General features: G+C 33.6%; 4 protein-coding genes across 4 annotated transcripts; all 4 read left to right on the top strand.

Moving 5' to 3' along the window:
• Positions 1–215: 215 nt before the first annotated feature.
• LOC145137728 (putative germin-like protein 2-1) lies at positions 216–977 on the top strand. Its single transcript, XM_079071867.1, has 2 exons — positions 216–327; positions 442–977. The coding sequence occupies exons 1-2, from the start codon at positions 216–218 to the stop codon at positions 975–977; spliced, it is 648 nt and encodes a 215-aa protein (XP_078927993.1).
• A 4,315-nt stretch (positions 978–5,292) lies between these two features.
• LOC145137761 (putative germin-like protein 2-1) lies at positions 5,293–6,054 on the top strand. Its single transcript, XM_079071900.1, has 2 exons — positions 5,293–5,404; positions 5,519–6,054. Exons 1-2 carry the CDS (start codon positions 5,293–5,295, stop codon positions 6,052–6,054), a joined length of 648 nt encoding a protein of 215 aa, XP_078928026.1.
• Positions 6,055–10,374: 4,320 nt separating this feature from the next.
• On the top strand, positions 10,375–11,136 carry LOC145137834 (putative germin-like protein 2-1). Its single transcript, XM_079071970.1, has 2 exons — positions 10,375–10,486; positions 10,601–11,136. Exons 1-2 carry the CDS (start codon positions 10,375–10,377, stop codon positions 11,134–11,136), a joined length of 648 nt encoding a protein of 215 aa, XP_078928096.1.
• A 4,324-nt stretch (positions 11,137–15,460) lies between these two features.
• LOC145137911 (putative germin-like protein 2-1) lies at positions 15,461–16,222 on the top strand. Its single transcript, XM_079072051.1, has 2 exons — positions 15,461–15,572; positions 15,687–16,222. The coding sequence occupies exons 1-2, from the start codon at positions 15,461–15,463 to the stop codon at positions 16,220–16,222; spliced, it is 648 nt and encodes a 215-aa protein (XP_078928177.1).
• Positions 16,223–17,580: the final 1,358 nt, after the last annotated feature.

Below are 17,580 nucleotides of genomic sequence, written 5' to 3' on the forward strand. Positions count from 1 at the left end.
GAACCAGACAACGTAAGTTGAATGTATCTTGCTTCTAGAAATTGAACAGCAAAATTTGAATGCATCTCAAGATGATAATGATGACGCTATGATGGTATTAGTCTTAATGTTCCTATATTTTCACTATAAAAGCATGGCGAGTTCCACTCTTTATTTCATAGATTTCCCAGCTACCATAATTAAGTCATCAAAAACAAGTTTTCAGCTTCTCAACAATGACGTCTCATTTGCTTTTATTTGGTCTCTTGGTGGCGGGTTGCTCCCTTGCGTTTGCTTCGGACCCTAGTCCTCTTCAGGACTTCTGTGTGGCAGACCAAAATAGCAGAGGTAAGAATTTATTGCTGAAAGTCGAGAAACTCTCCTGCATTCATGCATGATTTGAAAATATATTATATTTAATTGTGATTAATAGTTTATTTATTTATTTATTTTTCTTGGTAGTATTCGTGAATGGCTTGGTTTGTAAAGAGGCGAGGCTTGTACAACCTGATGATTTCTTTTATAGAGGACTGCAGCTAATGGGAAATACCTCGAATGCGGTTGGGTCTGCTGTGACTCCGGTGACCGTAGAAGAGTTGCCAGGACTTAACACTCTTGGTATCTCAATGGCACGTATTGACTTCGCACCACAGGGTATTAACCCCCCACATACACACCCTCGGGCCACTGAAATTTTGACTGTTATGGAAGGCCGTATTCTAGTCGGATTTGTCACGTCCAACCCTCAAAACCGACTCATCACAAAAGAACTTCAGAAAGGCGATGTTTTCGTGTTCCCAGAAGGCCTGATTCACTTCCAGAAAAACGTGGGAAATGGCTATGCTGTTGCTATTGCAGCTTTGAGTAGTCAAAATCCAGGTGTTATTACCATTGCAAACGCTGTTTTTGGGTCAAATCCCGATATCGCTGGAGATATTCTTGCGAAGGCCTTTCAAGTTGACATCAACGTCGTCTATCAAATTCAATCGAAATTCTAGCTTTTACATGCTTCTAAAATGTTGATTTTCTTATCAATGTTGTGATATTTGTTATGTTTATGTTGTTATATTTAAAATCGAATAGTATATATACTACTGTCATAGTGATTTTGATTTACTTATGTGGAATTAACTACTTCAAAAGTAAGATATAAACTATCAAAACCCAAGAGTGTGCAAGAAATAGACTTAGAAATGACAAAGTTAAATTTACGTAAGTGTGTGCAAGAAATAGACTTAGAAATCAGAAAGACAAACCTAAGTTTGTGCAAGAAATAGACTTAGAAATCACAAAGACAAACCTAAGAGTGTGCAAGAAATAGACTTAGAAATCACAAAGACAAATTTACGTAAATAACCCACTTGCTTTAGAAAGACTAGAAGTTCAACCATCAAATTTTTCAAAAAGATTAATATGGTCCTTGGTGTTTCGATCAGTTACTAGGTCAGTCAACCACCTTGACCTATACAAATTTAATTTTTTATCCTTTTAACTCTTTTATTTTAGTTGTCATAATAAAAATGAAACTAAATAATCACCAACCCCATCCACCTCACTTTACGCCACCCACCTCCCATTCCATTCCCTTCTTCTGTCACCTTCCACCACCACCACCGTTGTCAACCAGAAGGTGGTTAGGGTTTTACCCAAACCTATTTGCATCATCTATCTTCAACATATCCATCTATAATCAAAGAAAAGACCTCCCAAGATCCAAGCCTAAAAATAGAAATCACGAAGTGCTTTGGTCTCCAACCAACCTTTCAAGATTTTGTTAACTAAAAGAAAATGAAGTATACATAGCAAAACATAAAAATCTATGTTTGAAAAAGCCACAGAAGAGCTTCTATTGGCATTCATTGGTAACTAGAAAGTGAGAGCATCAAACATAGAAACAAATATGTCAAAAATACAATGTCACGGACAGAAAACGAAAATGTATGGATGTTGTCTACTACTTCAAACAAATTAAACACATGTAGCTACATCCATATCAATACCCAATAACATACAAAATGAAAAATCTAAGTTTCATGGATTAAAGAACAAAACCATATGTTACTCATGACATAAGACGATCGGTTTGAATAGCCGATTACAACCACATGAACACAAAGTAAAGAAAATAGAGTTTCAAATACCATTCTTTATTAATCAAAATCAAATCCTAAAAGTCAAAGGCGGCTAACCTATTTATAATTAAACTAAAACCCTAATATGACTCATAATTATGATTGAAATCATCTAAATTAGGAGATTACATAAATCTAAATATTTTATGAATATAGGGCATAAAAATTCCTAATAAAGATAAATCTTAACCGAAAAAATTATAAAATAAAATAACCTTAATAAAATTAAATCATTGATTTATCTTTCATATACCTTCCATCATCTTCCTCATAGTGATGCAACTCATCATCGAGTGTACATCTCTCATCCACGGTTTCCAAAGGACAAACAACTTCCACACTTTAAAACAAAGACGGATAAATCAAACAAGACAACATGCACGATTATAGTTTCCACCTACATATATTCCTACTGATTGTCTCATTTATGAGTTCTTGAGTAACCTTAGGAGGACAACCATGTTTATAAGAAAATGCAATATATTATAATATTCGTGCCTTTATTTAATTTTATTGAATTTCCCTTAAGAGTTATAATAAATATAAAAATAATATTAAAAAATAATTATTATTAATTATCTAACATAAAAAGATGTATTTTTTTTTGGCAAAGAACTAAAATCTATAATATTAAAACTTAAAATGCTAAGATCTTGGAAGGAGGGACCAAAGTTGACAAATTCTTTTTACTTGCATGAAATCACATGGGGGAGGAGATCCTTCATCGAGGCCGATGGTAAGACTTATCTCGCTTTCATCCCATGTAAAACTCGACCTTTTGAATCCTTATCAGACCATATCGTAACCTAAATGTCCCCGAAATCGGTTTGTTGTGTTTCAAGATAAGAGTGTACCGAGAAAGTAGAGAAATATGAGGAAGAGGGTAATCAAGTTGAAGGCAGCAGGACAATAAAAGGTCATATGACCTTTCCCTTCGTTAAACCCAAATTTTGCAAAAGAGAACTCGATTTTTTCAAAAACCATGTCTTCATTTACTTGTCTTATGTGCCTATTTGTATTAGATTAAATCATACAATGTGCTTTAAAAAAGTGAGAAGTTCAGTGCTTATTGTTTTTATCTTGACGAGTATGGTTGTTATGGTTTCACTTACTTGTGTGACCGATACATAACTATGTAAACTGACTTTCGTATATTTTTAAATATGTTTTTTTTTGTCTTTTTGTTTTACTTTTTATAGTTAAGAAAGATAACTAATAAACCCAAACCCTACGCCCCCCCCCCCCCAACCTACTTTATGTCACCATACCTACCCCCATTCCATTCATCTACCTTCATCGGTCTCCGTCAACCGCCACCGTCCCTACCATTACCATCCTCAATCACCATTTCAGTGCAGAAGGTTTTTAGGGTTTAATCCACCCTTATTTCCGTTATTTGTCTTCAAACTGAACATGAATAAATAAAGCAACAACCTCCCTATACCCATGGCAAATAAATAGAAATTATGAAGCCCTATGGTAACTGGCAAATGAGAGCAAAACACATACAAGGATTCTCTTGAAATTTATTAGTAACTAGCAAGTGTGAACCTAAAACATATGAACAAATAAGCCAGAAATACAATGTCACTAGAAACAAAAAGTGGAAGTGTGGACGTTGCCTACTACTTAATTAAATTAAACACATGTAGCTACATCCATATCAACAGCCAATAACATACAAAATTACGAATCTAGGTTTCATGGATTAAAGAACAAAACCTTGTGTTACTAATGGCAAATGGATTAAGATGACAGAAGTTCCCCTATCATTAAAACTCGTAGGGAATGGAGTCGAACAAGGGGGTGCACATATCGCCTGATCAAGCAAGGAAGACGAGAATCACTATGAAATAATTTATTTTTTCCAGATTTTTTTAGAGTTGTTTAATAATTTAACCATTCCTCAATCTTCGCCTCTTTGCTCGGTGTTCTATCATCGCTGAAATCTAGGAAGATCGTTGATCCAACATCCACACATAAATCAAAATTGGTGGTTGGGGTGTGTTTTAGAAAAAGGTTAGTGGAAGAGACATATGATTAGATGTAGATTATTGTAGGATGTTCCTTCCAAATTCTTCACTAGAAAGCACACATAGAGATTAGGCACATGAAACATGGTTTTAAATCTCAGCCATTGGTTGATCAAACAGCGTTGATTAGGCATTGCTATTTAGCAACCTACCTTGCTTTTTCCTAGTAGTTTAGTTTTATGGGTTCTTTTTTTTGCAAAATTTTGGACTTATATTTACTGTTTCCATTCATACTATAAAATCTAAATATATTTTTTGTTATAATTTATCTTTCTTTTATTTATTCAGGAAAATTAAGATTTTTTTTTTCTTTTTTTTGTAATTTTAGACGTCAAATTAATACAAGTAATTTACAGACAGCTAGTAAAGACACTGTGTTGGTAAATGGATCTTAAATTTGTGTGCAATACATCGCTATAAAGTTTGTGATGATAATCTGTAGTACGTATTGTGCATTTGTCAGTGAAAGTAGTAAGTTTGTAATGTTTGTTATGTATGTGTACAAGATATTGCCCACGTACACCTTCTTCTAACCAATTTTGATATGTGTCTAACAAACCAGTAAAACCCATTATCAAACGGACTATACACATAAATGGTTTTTGATAATTGTGCACATTTTTGTAGTGCACGTAGGTAATATTTTGTTTCAAGAAAAGCCTGGAATGCATCAATTGAAAAATAAAATATACATAAAGCATTCTTTAACTATAATATTGATCTCATTTGGAAACGGTCAATATTGTTCTTCAAGACTTTTTCATTTTCTTAAAAAATTGATATAAGTAGAAAATTCCTATGCATAATAAACATTCAAGGTTCTATTAAAATTAATCCTAAGTATGGAAGTTATGAAAAAGTACATAAGTAAATATACGAAATGGAAGGATCATAGACATATAAGGTTAGTAGTTGCAACCTTTATGAAATTAAGAACCAGACAACGTAAGTTGAATGTATCTTGCTTCTAGAAATTGAACAGCAAAATTTGAATGCATCTCAAGATGATAATGATGACGCTATGATGGTATTAGTCTTAATGTTCCTATATTTTCACTATAAAAGCATGGCGAGTTCCACTCTTTATTTCATAGATTTCCCAGCTACCATAATTAAGTCATCAAAAACAAGTTTTCAGCTTCTCAACAATGACGTCTCATTTGCTTTTATTTGGTCTCTTGGTGGCGGGTTGCTCCCTTGCGTTTGCTTCGGACCCTAGTCCTCTTCAGGACTTCTGTGTGGCAGACCAAAATAGCAGAGGTAAGAATTTATTGCTGAAAGTCGAGAAACTCTCCTGCATTCATGCATGATTTGAAAATATATTATATTTAATTGTGATTAATAGTTTATTTATTTATTTATTTTTCTTGGTAGTATTCGTGAATGGCTTGGTTTGTAAAGAGGCGAGGCTTGTACAACCTGATGATTTCTTTTATAGAGGACTGCAGCTAATGGGAAATACCTCGAATGCGGTTGGGTCTGCTGTGACTCCGGTGACCGTAGAAGAGTTGCCAGGACTTAACACTCTTGGTATCTCAATGGCACGTATTGACTTCGCACCACAGGGTATTAACCCCCCACATACACACCCTCGGGCCACTGAAATTTTGACTGTTATGGAAGGCCGTATTCTAGTCGGATTTGTCACGTCCAACCCTCAAAACCGACTCATCACAAAAGAACTTCAGAAAGGCGATGTTTTCGTGTTCCCAGAAGGCCTGATTCACTTCCAGAAAAACGTGGGAAATGGCTATGCTGTTGCTATTGCAGCTTTGAGTAGTCAAAATCCAGGTGTTATTACCATTGCAAACGCTGTTTTTGGGTCAAATCCCGATATCGCTGGAGATATTCTTGCGAAGGCCTTTCAAGTTGACATCAACGTCGTCTATCAAATTCAATCGAAATTCTAGCTTTTACATGCTTCTAAAATGTTGATTTTCTTATCAATGTTGTGATATTTGTTATGTTTATGTTGTTATATTTAAAATCGAATAGTATATATACTACTGTCATAGTGATTTTGATTTACTTATGTGGAATTAACTACTTCAAAAGTAAGATATAAACTATCAAAACCCAAGAGTGTGCAAGAAATAGACTTAGAAATGACAAAGTTAAATTTACGTAAGTGTGTGCAAGAAATAGACTTAGAAATCAGAAAGACAAACCTAAGTTTGTGCAAGAAATAGACTTAGAAATCACAAAGACAAACCTAAGAGTGTGCAAGAAATAGACTTAGAAATCACAAAGACAAATTTACGTAAATAACCCACTTGCTTTAGAAAGACTAGAAGTTCAACCATCAAATTTTTCAAAAAGATTAATATGGTCCTTGGTGTTTCGATCAGTTACTAGGTCAGTCAACCACCTTGACCTATACAAATTTAATTTTTTATCCTTTTAACTCTTTTATTTTAGTTGTCATAATAAAAATGAAACTAAATAATCACCAACCCCATCCACCTCACTTTACGCCACCCACCTCCCATTCCATTCCCTTCTTCTGTCACCTTCCACCACCACCACCGTTGTCAACCAGAAGGTGGTTAGGGTTTTACCCAAACCTATTTGCATCATCTATCTTCAACATATCCATCTATAATCAAAGAAAAGACCTCCCAAGATCCAAGCCTAAAAATAGAAATCACGAAGTGCTTTGGTCTCCAACCAACCTTTCAAGATTTTGTTAACTAAAAGAAAATGAAGTATACATAGCAAAACATAAAAATCTATGTTTGAAAAAGCCACAGAAGAGCTTCTATTGGCATTCATTGGTAACTAGAAAGTGAGAGCATCAAACATAGAAACAAATATGTCAAAAATACAATGTCACGGACAGAAAAAGAAAATGTATGGATGTTGTCTACTACTTCAAACAAATTAAACACATGTAGCTACATCCATATCAATACCCAATAACATACAAAATGAAAAATCTAAGTTTCATGGATTAAAGAACAAAACCATATGTTACTCATGACATAAGACGATCGGTTTGAATAGCCGATTACAACCACATGAACACAAAGTAAAGAAAATAGAGTTTCAAATACCATTCTTTATTAATCAAAATCAAATCCTAAAAGTCAAAGGCGGCTAACCTATTTATAATTAAACTAAAACCCTAATATGACTCATAATTATGATTGAAATCATCTAAATTAGGAGATTACATAAATCTAAATATTTTATGAATATAGGGCATAAAAATTCCTAATAAAGATAAATCTTAACCGAAAAAATTATAAAATAAAATAACCTTAATAAAATTAAATCATTGATTTATCTTTCATATACCTTCCATCATCTTCCTCATAGTGATGCAACTCATCATCGAGTGTACATCTCTCATCCACGGTTTCCAAAGGACAAACAACTTCCACACTTTAAAACAAAGACGGATAAATCAAACAAGACAACATGCACGATTATAGTTTCCACCTACATATATTCCTACTGATTGTCTCATTTATGAGTTCTTGAGTAACCTTAGGAGGACAACCATGTTTATAAGAAAATGCAATATATTATAATATTCGTGCCTTTATTTAATTTTATTGAATTTCCCTTAAGAGTTATAATAAATATAAAAATAATATTAAAAAATAATTATTATTAATTATCTAACATAAAAAGATGTATTTTTTTTTGGCAAAGAACTAAAATCTATAATATTAAAACTTAAAATGCTAAGATCTTGGAAGGAGGGACCAAAGTTGACAAATTCTTTTTACTTGCATGAAATCACATGGGGGAGGAGATCCTTCATCGAGGCCGATGGTAAGACTTATCTCGCTTTCATCCCATGTAAAACTCGACCTTTTGAATCCTTATCAGACCATATCGTAACCTAAATGTCCCCGAAATCGGTTTGTTGTGTTTCAAGATAAGAGTGTACCGAGAAAGTAGAGAAATATGAGGAAGAGGGTAATCAAGTTGAAGGCAGCAGGACAATAAAAGGTCATATGACCTTTCCCTTCGTTAAACCCAAATTTTGCAAAAGAGAACTCGATTTTTTCAAAAACCATGTCTTCATTTACTTGTCTTATGTGCCTATTTGTATTAGATTAAATCATACAATGTGCTTTAAAAAAGTGAGAAGTTCAGTGCTTATTGTTTTTATCTTGACGAGTATGGTTGTTATGGTTTCACTTACTTGTGTGACCGATACATAACTATGTAAACTGACTTTCGTATATTTTTAAATATGTTTTTTTTTGTCTTTTTGTTTTACTTTTTATAGTTAAGAAAGATAACTAATAAACCCAAACCCTACGCCCCCCCCCCCCCCCCCCAACCTACTTTATGTCACCATACCTACCCCCATTCCATTCATCTACCTTCATCGGTCTCCGTCAACCGCCACCGTCCCTACCATTACCATCCTCAATCACCATTTCAGTGCAGAAGGTTTTTAGGGTTTAATCCACCCTTATTTCCGTTATTTGTCTTCAAACTGAACATGAATAAATAAAGCAACAACCTCCCTATACCCATGGCAAATAAATAGAAATTATGAAGCCCTATGGTAACTGGCAAATGAGAGCAAAACACATACAAGGATTCTCTTGAAATTTATTAGTAACTAGCAAGTGTGAACCTAAAACATATGAACAAATAAGCCAGAAATACAATGTCACTAGAAACAAAAAGTGGAAGTGTGGACGTTGCCTACTACTTAATTAAATTAAACACATGTAGCTACATCCATATCAACAGCCAATAACATACAAAATTACGAATCTAGGTTTCATGGATTAAAGAACAAAACCTTGTGTTACTAATGGCAAATGGATTAAGATGACAGAAGTTCCCCTATCATTAAAACTCGTAGGGAATGGAGTCGAACAAGGGGGTGCACATATCGCCTGATCAAGCAAGGAAGACGAGAATCACTATGAAATAATTTATTTTTTCCAGATTTTTTTAGAGTTGTTTAATAATTTAACCATTCCTCAATCTTCGCCTCTTTGCTCGGTGTTCTATCATCGCTGAAATCTAGGAAGATCGTTGATCCAACATCCACACATAAATCAAAATTGGTGGTTGGGGTGTGTTTTAGAAAAAGGTTAGTGGAAGAGACATATGATTAGATGTAGATTATTGTAGGATGTTCCTTCCAAATTCTTCACTAGAAAGCACACATAGAGATTAGGCACATGAAACATGGTTTTAAATCTCAGCCATTGGTTGATCAAACAGCGTTGATTAGGCATTGCTATTTAGCAACCTACCTTGCTTTTTCCTAGTAGTTTAGTTTTATGGGTTCTTTTTTTTGCAAAATTTTGGACTTATATTTACTGTTTCCATTCATACTATAAAATCTAAATATATTTTTTGTTATAATTTATCTTTCTTTTATTTATTCAGGAAAATTAAGATTTTTTTTTTCTTTTTTTTGTAATTTTAGACGTCAAATTAATACAAGTAATTTACAGACAGCTAGTAAAGACACTGTGTTGGTAAATGGATCTTAAATTTGTGTGCAATACATCGCTATAAAGTTTGTGATGATAATCTGTAGTACGTATTGTGCATTTGTCAGTGAAAGTAGTAAGTTTGTAATGTTTGTTATGTATGTGTACAAGATATTGCCCACGTACACCTTCTTCTAACCAATTTTGATATGTGTCTAACAAACCAGTAAAACCCATTATCAAACGGACTATACACATAAATGGTTTTTGATAATTGTGCACATTTTTGTAGTGCACGTAGGTAATATTTTGTTTCAAGAAAAGCCTGGAATGCATCAATTGAAAAATAAAATATACATAAAGCATTCTTTAACTATAATATTGATCTCATTTGGAAACGGTCAATATTGTTCTTCAAGACTTTTTCATTTTCTTAAAAAATTGATATAAGTAGAAAATTCCTATGCATAATAAACATTCAAGGTTCTATTAAAATTAATCCTAAGTATGGAAGTTATGAAAAAGTACATAAGTAAATATACGAAATGGAAGGATCATAGACATATAAGGTTAGTAGTTGCAACCTTTATGAAATTAAGAACCAGACAACGTAAGTTGAATGTATCTTGCTTCTAGAAATTGAACAGCAAAATTTGAATGCATCTCAAGATGATAATGATGACGCTATGATGGTATTAGTCTTAATGTTCCTATATTTTCACTATAAAAGCATGGCGAGTTCCACTCTTTATTTCATAGATTTCCCAGCTACCATAATTAAGTCATCAAAAACAAGTTTTCAGCTTCTCAACAATGACGTCTCATTTGCTTTTATTTGGTCTCTTGGTGGCGGGTTGCTCCCTTGCGTTTGCTTCGGACCCTAGTCCTCTTCAGGACTTCTGTGTGGCAGACCAAAATAGCAGAGGTAAGAATTTATTGCTGAAAGTCGAGAAACTCTCCTGCATTCATGCATGATTTGAAAATATATTATATTTAATTGTGATTAATAGTTTATTTATTTATTTATTTTTCTTGGTAGTATTCGTGAATGGCTTGGTTTGTAAAGAGGCGAGGCTTGTACAACCTGATGATTTCTTTTATAGAGGACTGCAGCTAATGGGAAATACCTCGAATGCGGTTGGGTCTGCTGTGACTCCGGTGACCGTAGAAGAGTTGCCAGGACTTAACACTCTTGGTATCTCAATGGCACGTATTGACTTCGCACCACAGGGTATTAACCCCCCACATACACACCCTCGGGCCACTGAAATTTTGACTGTTATGGAAGGCCGTATTCTAGTCGGATTTGTCACGTCCAACCCTCAAAACCGACTCATCACAAAAGAACTTCAGAAAGGCGATGTTTTCGTGTTCCCAGAAGGCCTGATTCACTTCCAGAAAAACGTGGGAAATGGCTATGCTGTTGCTATTGCAGCTTTGAGTAGTCAAAATCCAGGTGTTATTACCATTGCAAACGCTGTTTTTGGGTCAAATCCCGATATCGCTGGAGATATTCTTGCGAAGGCCTTTCAAGTTGACATCAACGTCGTCTATCAAATTCAATCGAAATTCTAGCTTTTACATGCTTCTAAAATGTTGATTTTCTTATCAATGTTGTGATATTTGTTATGTTTATGTTGTTATATTTAAAATCGAATAGTATATATACTACTGTCATAGTGATTTTGATTTACTTATGTGGAATTAACTACTTCAAAAGTAAGATATAAACTATCAAAACCCAAGAGTGTGCAAGAAATAGACTTAGAAATGACAAAGTTAAATTTACGTAAGTGTGTGCAAGAAATAGACTTAGAAATCAGAAAGACAAACCTAAGTTTGTGCAAGAAATAGACTTAGAAATCACAAAGACAAACCTAAGAGTGTGCAAGAAATAGACTTAGAAATCACAAAGACAAATTTACGTAAATAACCCACTTGCTTTAGAAAGACTAGAAGTTCAACCATCAAATTTTTCAAAAAGATTAATATGGTCCTTGGTGTTTCGATCAGTTACTAGGTCAGTCAACCACCTTGACCTATACAAATTTAATTTTTTATCCTTTTAACTCTTTTATTTTAGTTGTCATAATAAAAATGAAACTAAATAATCACCAACCCCATCCACCTCACTTTACGCCACCCACCTCCCATTCCATTCCCTTCTTCTGTCACCTTCCACCACCACCACCGTTGTCAACCAGAAGGTGGTTAGGGTTTTACCCAAACCTATTTGCATCATCTATCTTCAACATATCCATCTATAATCAAAGAAAATACCTCCCAAGATCCAAGCCTAAAAATAGAAATCACGAAGTGCTTTGGTCTCCAACCAACCTTTCAAGATTTTGTTAACTAAAAGAAAATGAAGTATACATAGCAAAACATAAAAATCTATGTTTGAAAAAGCCACAGAAGAGCTTCTATTGGCATTCATTGGTAACTAGAAAGTGAGAGCATCAAACATAGAAACAAATATGTCAAAAATACAATGTCACGGACAGAAAAAGAAAATGTATGGATGTTGTCTACTACTTCAAACAAATTAAACACATGTAGCTACATCCATATCAATACCCAATAACATACAAAATGAAAAATCTAAGTTTCATGGATTAAAGAACAAAACCATATGTTACTCATGACATAAGACGATCGGTTTGAATAGCCGATTACAACCACATGAACACAAAGTAAAGAAAATAGAGTTTCAAATACCATTCTTTATTAATCAAAATCAAATCCTAAAAGTCAAAGGCGGCTAACCTATTTATAATTAAACTAAAACCCTAATATGACTCATAATTATGATTGAAATCATCTAAATTAGGAGATTACATAAATCTAAATATTTTATGAATATAGGGCATAAAAATTCCTAATAAAGATAAATCTTAACCGAAAAAATTATAAAATAAAATAACCTTAATAAAATTAAATCATTGATTTATCTTTCATATACCTTCCATCATCTTCCTCATAGTGATGCAACTCATCATCGAGTGTACATCTCTCATCCACGGTTTCCAAAGGACAAACAACTTCCACACTTTAAAACAAAGACGGATAAATCAAACAAGACAACATGCACGATTATAGTTTCCACCTACATATATTCCTACTGATTGTCTCATTTATGAGTTCTTGAGTAACCTTAGGAGGACAACCATGTTTATAAGAAAATGCAATATATTATAATATTCGTGCCTTTATTTAATTTTATTGAATTTCCCTTAAGAGTTATAATAAATATAAAAATAATATTAAAAAATAATTATTATTAATTATCTAACATAAAAAGATGTATTTTTTTTTGGCAAAGAACTAAAATCTATAATATTAAAACTTAAAATGCTAAGATCTTGGAAGGAGGGACCAAAGTTGACAAATTCTTTTTACTTGCATGAAATCACATGGGGGAGGAGATCCTTCATCGAGGCCGATGGTAAGACTTATCTCGCTTTCATCCCATGTAAAACTCGACCTTTTGAATCCTTATCAGACCATATCGTAACCTAAATGTCCCCGAAATCGGTTTGTTGTGTTTCAAGATAAGAGTGTACCGAGAAAGTAGAGAAATATGAGGAAGAGGGTAATCAAGTTGAAGGCAGCAGGACAATAAAAGGTCATATGACCTTTCCCTTCGTTAAACCCAAATTTTGCAAAAGAGAACTCGATTTTTTCAAAAACCATGTCTTCATTTACTTGTCTTATGTGCCTATTTGTATTAGATTAAATCATACAATGTGCTTTAAAAAAGTGAGAAGTTCAGTGCTTATTGTTTTTATCTTGACGAGTATGGTTGTTATGGTTTCACTTACTTGTGTGACCGATACATAACTATGTAAACTGACTTTCGTATATTTTTAAATATGTTTTTTTTTTGTCTTTTTGTTTTACTTTTTATAGTTAAGAAAGATAACTAATAAACCCAAACCCTACGCCCCCCCCCCCCCCCCCCCCCAACCTACTTTATGTCACCATACCTACCCCCATTCCATTCATCTACCTTCATCGGTCTCCGTCAACCGCCACCGTCCCTACCATTACCATCCTCAATCACCATTTCAATGCAGAAGGTTTTTAGGGTTTAATCCACCCTTATTTCCGTTATTTGTCTTCAAACTGAACATGAATAAATAAAGCAACAACCTCCCCATACCCATGGCAAATAAATAGAAATTATGAAGCCCTATGGTAACTGGCAAATGAGAGCAAAACACATACAAGGATTCTCTTGAAATTTATTAGTAACTAGCAAGTGTGAACCTAAAACATATGAACAAATAAGCCAGAAATACAATGTCACTAGAAACAAAAAGTGGAAGTGTGGACGTTGCCTACTACTTAATTAAATTAAACACATGTAGCTACATCCATATCAACAGCCAATAACATACAAAATTACGAATCTAGGTTTCATGGATTAAAGAACAAAACCTTGTGTTACTAATGGCAAATGGATTAAGATGACAGAAGTTCCCCTATCATTAAAACTCGTAGGGAATGGAGTCGAACAAGGGGGTGCACATATCGCCTGATCAAGCAAGGAAGACGAGAATCACTATGAAATAATTTATTTTTTCCAGATTTTTTTAGAGTTGTTTAATAATTTAACCATTCCTCAATCTTCGCCTCTTTGCTCGGTGTTCTATCATCGCTGAAATCTAGGGAGATCGTTGATCCAACATCCACACATAAATCAAAATTGGTGGTTGGGGTGTGTTTTAGAAAAAGGTTAGTGGAAGAGACATATGATTAGATGTAGATTATTGTAGGATGTTCCTTCCAAATTCTTCACTAGAAAGCACACATAGAGATTAGGCATATGAAACATGGTTTTAAATCTCAGCCATTGGTTGATCAAACAGCGTTGATTAGGCATTGCTATTTAGCAACCTACCTTGCTTTTTCCTAGTAGTTTAGTTTTATGGGTTCTTTTTTTTGCAAAATTTTGGACTTATATTTACTGTTTCCATTCATACTATAAAATCTAAATATATTTTTTGTTATAATTTATCTTTCTTTTATTTATTCAGGAAAATTAAGATTTTTTTTTTCTTTTTTTTGTAATTTTAGACGTCAAATTAATACAAGTAATTTACAGACAGCTAGTAAAGATGCTGTGTTGGTAAATGGATCTTAAATTTGTGTGCAATACATCGCTATAAAGTTTGTGATGATAATCTGTAGTACGTATTGTGCATTTGTCAGTGAAAATAGTAAGTTTGTAATGTTTGTTATGTATGTGTACAAGATATTGCCCACGTACACCTTCTTCTAACCAATTTTGATATGTGTCTAACAAACCAGTAAAACCCATTATCAAACGGACTATACACATAAATGGTTTTTGATAATTGTGCACATTTTTGTAGTGCACGTAGGTAATATTTTGTTTCAAGAAAAGCCTGGAATGCATCAATTGAAAAATAAAATATACATAAAGCATTCTTTAACTATAATATTGATCTCATTTGGAAACGGTCAATATTGTTCTTCAAGACTTTTTCATTTTCTTAAAAAATTGATATAAGTAGAAAATTCCTATGCATAATAAACATTCAAGGTTCTATTAAAATTAATCCTAAGTATGGAAGTTATGAAAAAGTAGATAAGTAAATATACGAAATGGAAGGATCATAGACATATAAGGTTAGTAGTTGCAACCTTTATGAAATTAAGAACCAGACAACGTAAGTTGAATGTATCTTGCTTCTAGAAATTGAACAGCAAAATTTGAATGCATCTCAAGATGATAATGATGACGCTATGATGGTATTAGTCTTAATGTTCCTATATTTTCACTATAAAAGCATGGCGAGTTCCACTCTTTATTTCATAGATTTCCCAGCTACCATAATTAAGTCATCAAAAACAAGTTTTCAGCTTCTCAACAATGACGTCTCATTTGCTTTTATTTGGTCTCTTGGTGGCGGGTTGCTCCCTTGCGTTTGCTTCGGACCCTAGTCCTCTTCAGGACTTCTGTGTGGCAGACCAAAATAGCAGAGGTAAGAATTTATTGCTGAAAGTCGAGAAACTCTCCTGCATTCATGCATGATTTGAAAATATATTATATTTAATTGTGATTAATAGTTTATTTATTTATTTATTTTTCTTGGTAGTATTCGTGAATGGCTTGGTTTGTAAAGAGGCGAGGCTTGTACAACCTGATGATTTCTTTTATAGAGGACTGCAGCTAATGGGAAATACCTCGAATGCGGTTGGGTCTGCTGTGACTCCGGTGACCGTAGAAGAGTTGCCAGGACTTAACACTCTTGGTATCTCAATGGCACGTATTGACTTCGCACCACAGGGTATTAACCCCCCACATACACACCCTCGGGCCACTGAAATTTTGACTGTTATGGAAGGCCGTATTCTAGTCGGATTTGTCACGTCCAACCCTCAAAACCGACTCATCACAAAAGAACTTCAGAAAGGCGATGTTTTCGTGTTCCCAGAAGGCCTGATTCACTTCCAGAAAAACGTGGGAAATGGCTATGCTGTTGCTATTGCAGCTTTGAGTAGTCAAAATCCAGGTGTTATTACCATTGCAAACGCTGTTTTTGGGTCAAATCCCGATATCGCTGGAGATATTCTTGCGAAGGCCTTTCAAGTTGACATCAACGTCGTCTATCAAATTCAATCGAAATTCTAGCTTTTACATGCTTCTAAAATGTTGATTTTCTTATCAATGTTGTGATATTTGTTATGTTTATGTTGTTATATTTAAAATCGAATAGTATATATACTACTGTCATAGTGATTTTGATTTACTTATGTGGAATTAACTACTTCAAAAGTAAGATATAAACTATCAAAACCCAAGAGTGTGCAAGAAATAGACTTAGAAATGACAAAGTTAAATTTACGTAAGTGTGTGCAAGAAATAGACTTAGAAATCAGAAAGACAAACCTAAGTTTGTGCAAGAAATAGACTTAGAAATCACAAAGACAAACCTAAGAGTGTGCAAGAAATAGACTTAGAAATCACAAAGACAAATTTACGTAAATAACCCACTTGCTTTAGAAAGACTAGAAGTTCAACCATCAAATTTTTCAAAAAGATTAATATGGTCCTTGGTGTTTCGATCAGTTACTAGGTCAGTCAACCACCTTGACCTATACAAATTTAATTTTTTATCCTTTTAACTCTTTTATTTTAGTTGTCATAATAAAAATGAAACTAAATAATCACCAACCCCATCCACCTCACTTTACGCCACCCACCTCCCATTCCATTCCCTTCTTCTGTCACCTTCCACCACCACCACCGTTGTCAACCAGAAGGTGGTTAGGGTTTTACCCAAACCTATTTGCATCATCTATCTTCAACATATCCATCTATAATCAAAGAAAAGACCTCCCAAGATCCAAGCCTAAAAATAGAAATCACGAAGTGCTTTGGTCTCCAACCAACCTTTCAAGATTTTGTTAACTAAAAGAAAATGAAGTATACATAGCAAAACATAAAAATCTATGTTTGAAAAAGCCACAGAAGAGCTTCTATTGGCATTCATTGGTAACTAGAAAGTGAGAGCATCAAACATAGAAACAAATATGTCAAAAATACAATGTCACGGACAGAAAACGAAAATGTATGGATGTTGTCTACTACTTCAAACAAATTAAACACATGTAGCTACATCCATATCAATACCCAATAACATACAAAATGAAAAATCTAAGTTTCATGGATTAAAGAACAAAACCATATGTTACTCATGACATAAGACGATCGGTTTGAATAGCCGATTACAACCACATGAACACAAAGTAAAGAAAATAGAGTTTCAAATACCATTCTTTATTAATCAAAATCAAATCCTAAAAGTCAAAGGCGGCTAACCTATTTATAATTAAACTAAAACCCTAATATGACTCATAATTATGATTGAAATCATCTAAATTAGGAGATTACATAAATCTAAATATTTTATGAATATAGGGCATAAAAATTCCTAATAAAGATAAATCTTAACCGAAAAAATTATAAAATAAAATAACCTTAATAAA

The sequence above is a fragment of the Lactuca virosa genome, chromosome 9 (genome assembly GCF_052849685.1).
Source record: "Lactuca virosa cultivar CGN04683 chromosome 9, Lactuca_virosa_CGN04683_v6, whole genome shotgun sequence".
Lineage (NCBI taxonomy): Eukaryota > Viridiplantae > Streptophyta > Magnoliopsida > Asterales > Asteraceae > Lactuca > Lactuca virosa.

Excerpts from the sequence above, each read along its gene's own strand:
- LOC145137911 (XM_079072051.1), top strand. The coding sequence starts at position 15,461 with ATGACGTCTCATTTGCTTTTATTTGGTCTCTTGGTGGCGGGTTGCTCC. Across the intron at positions 15,573-15,686 it reads GGCAGACCAAAATAGCAGAG|TATTCGTGAATGGCTTGGTT; the intron begins GTAAGAATTTAT and ends TTTTCTTGGTAG.
- LOC145137834 (XM_079071970.1), top strand. The coding sequence starts at position 10,375 with ATGACGTCTCATTTGCTTTTATTTGGTCTCTTGGTGGCGGGTTGCTCC. Across the intron at positions 10,487-10,600 it reads GGCAGACCAAAATAGCAGAG|TATTCGTGAATGGCTTGGTT; the intron begins GTAAGAATTTAT and ends TTTTCTTGGTAG.
- LOC145137728 (XM_079071867.1), top strand. The coding sequence starts at position 216 with ATGACGTCTCATTTGCTTTTATTTGGTCTCTTGGTGGCGGGTTGCTCC. Across the intron at positions 328-441 it reads GGCAGACCAAAATAGCAGAG|TATTCGTGAATGGCTTGGTT; the intron begins GTAAGAATTTAT and ends TTTTCTTGGTAG.
- LOC145137761 (XM_079071900.1), top strand. The coding sequence starts at position 5,293 with ATGACGTCTCATTTGCTTTTATTTGGTCTCTTGGTGGCGGGTTGCTCC. Across the intron at positions 5,405-5,518 it reads GGCAGACCAAAATAGCAGAG|TATTCGTGAATGGCTTGGTT; the intron begins GTAAGAATTTAT and ends TTTTCTTGGTAG.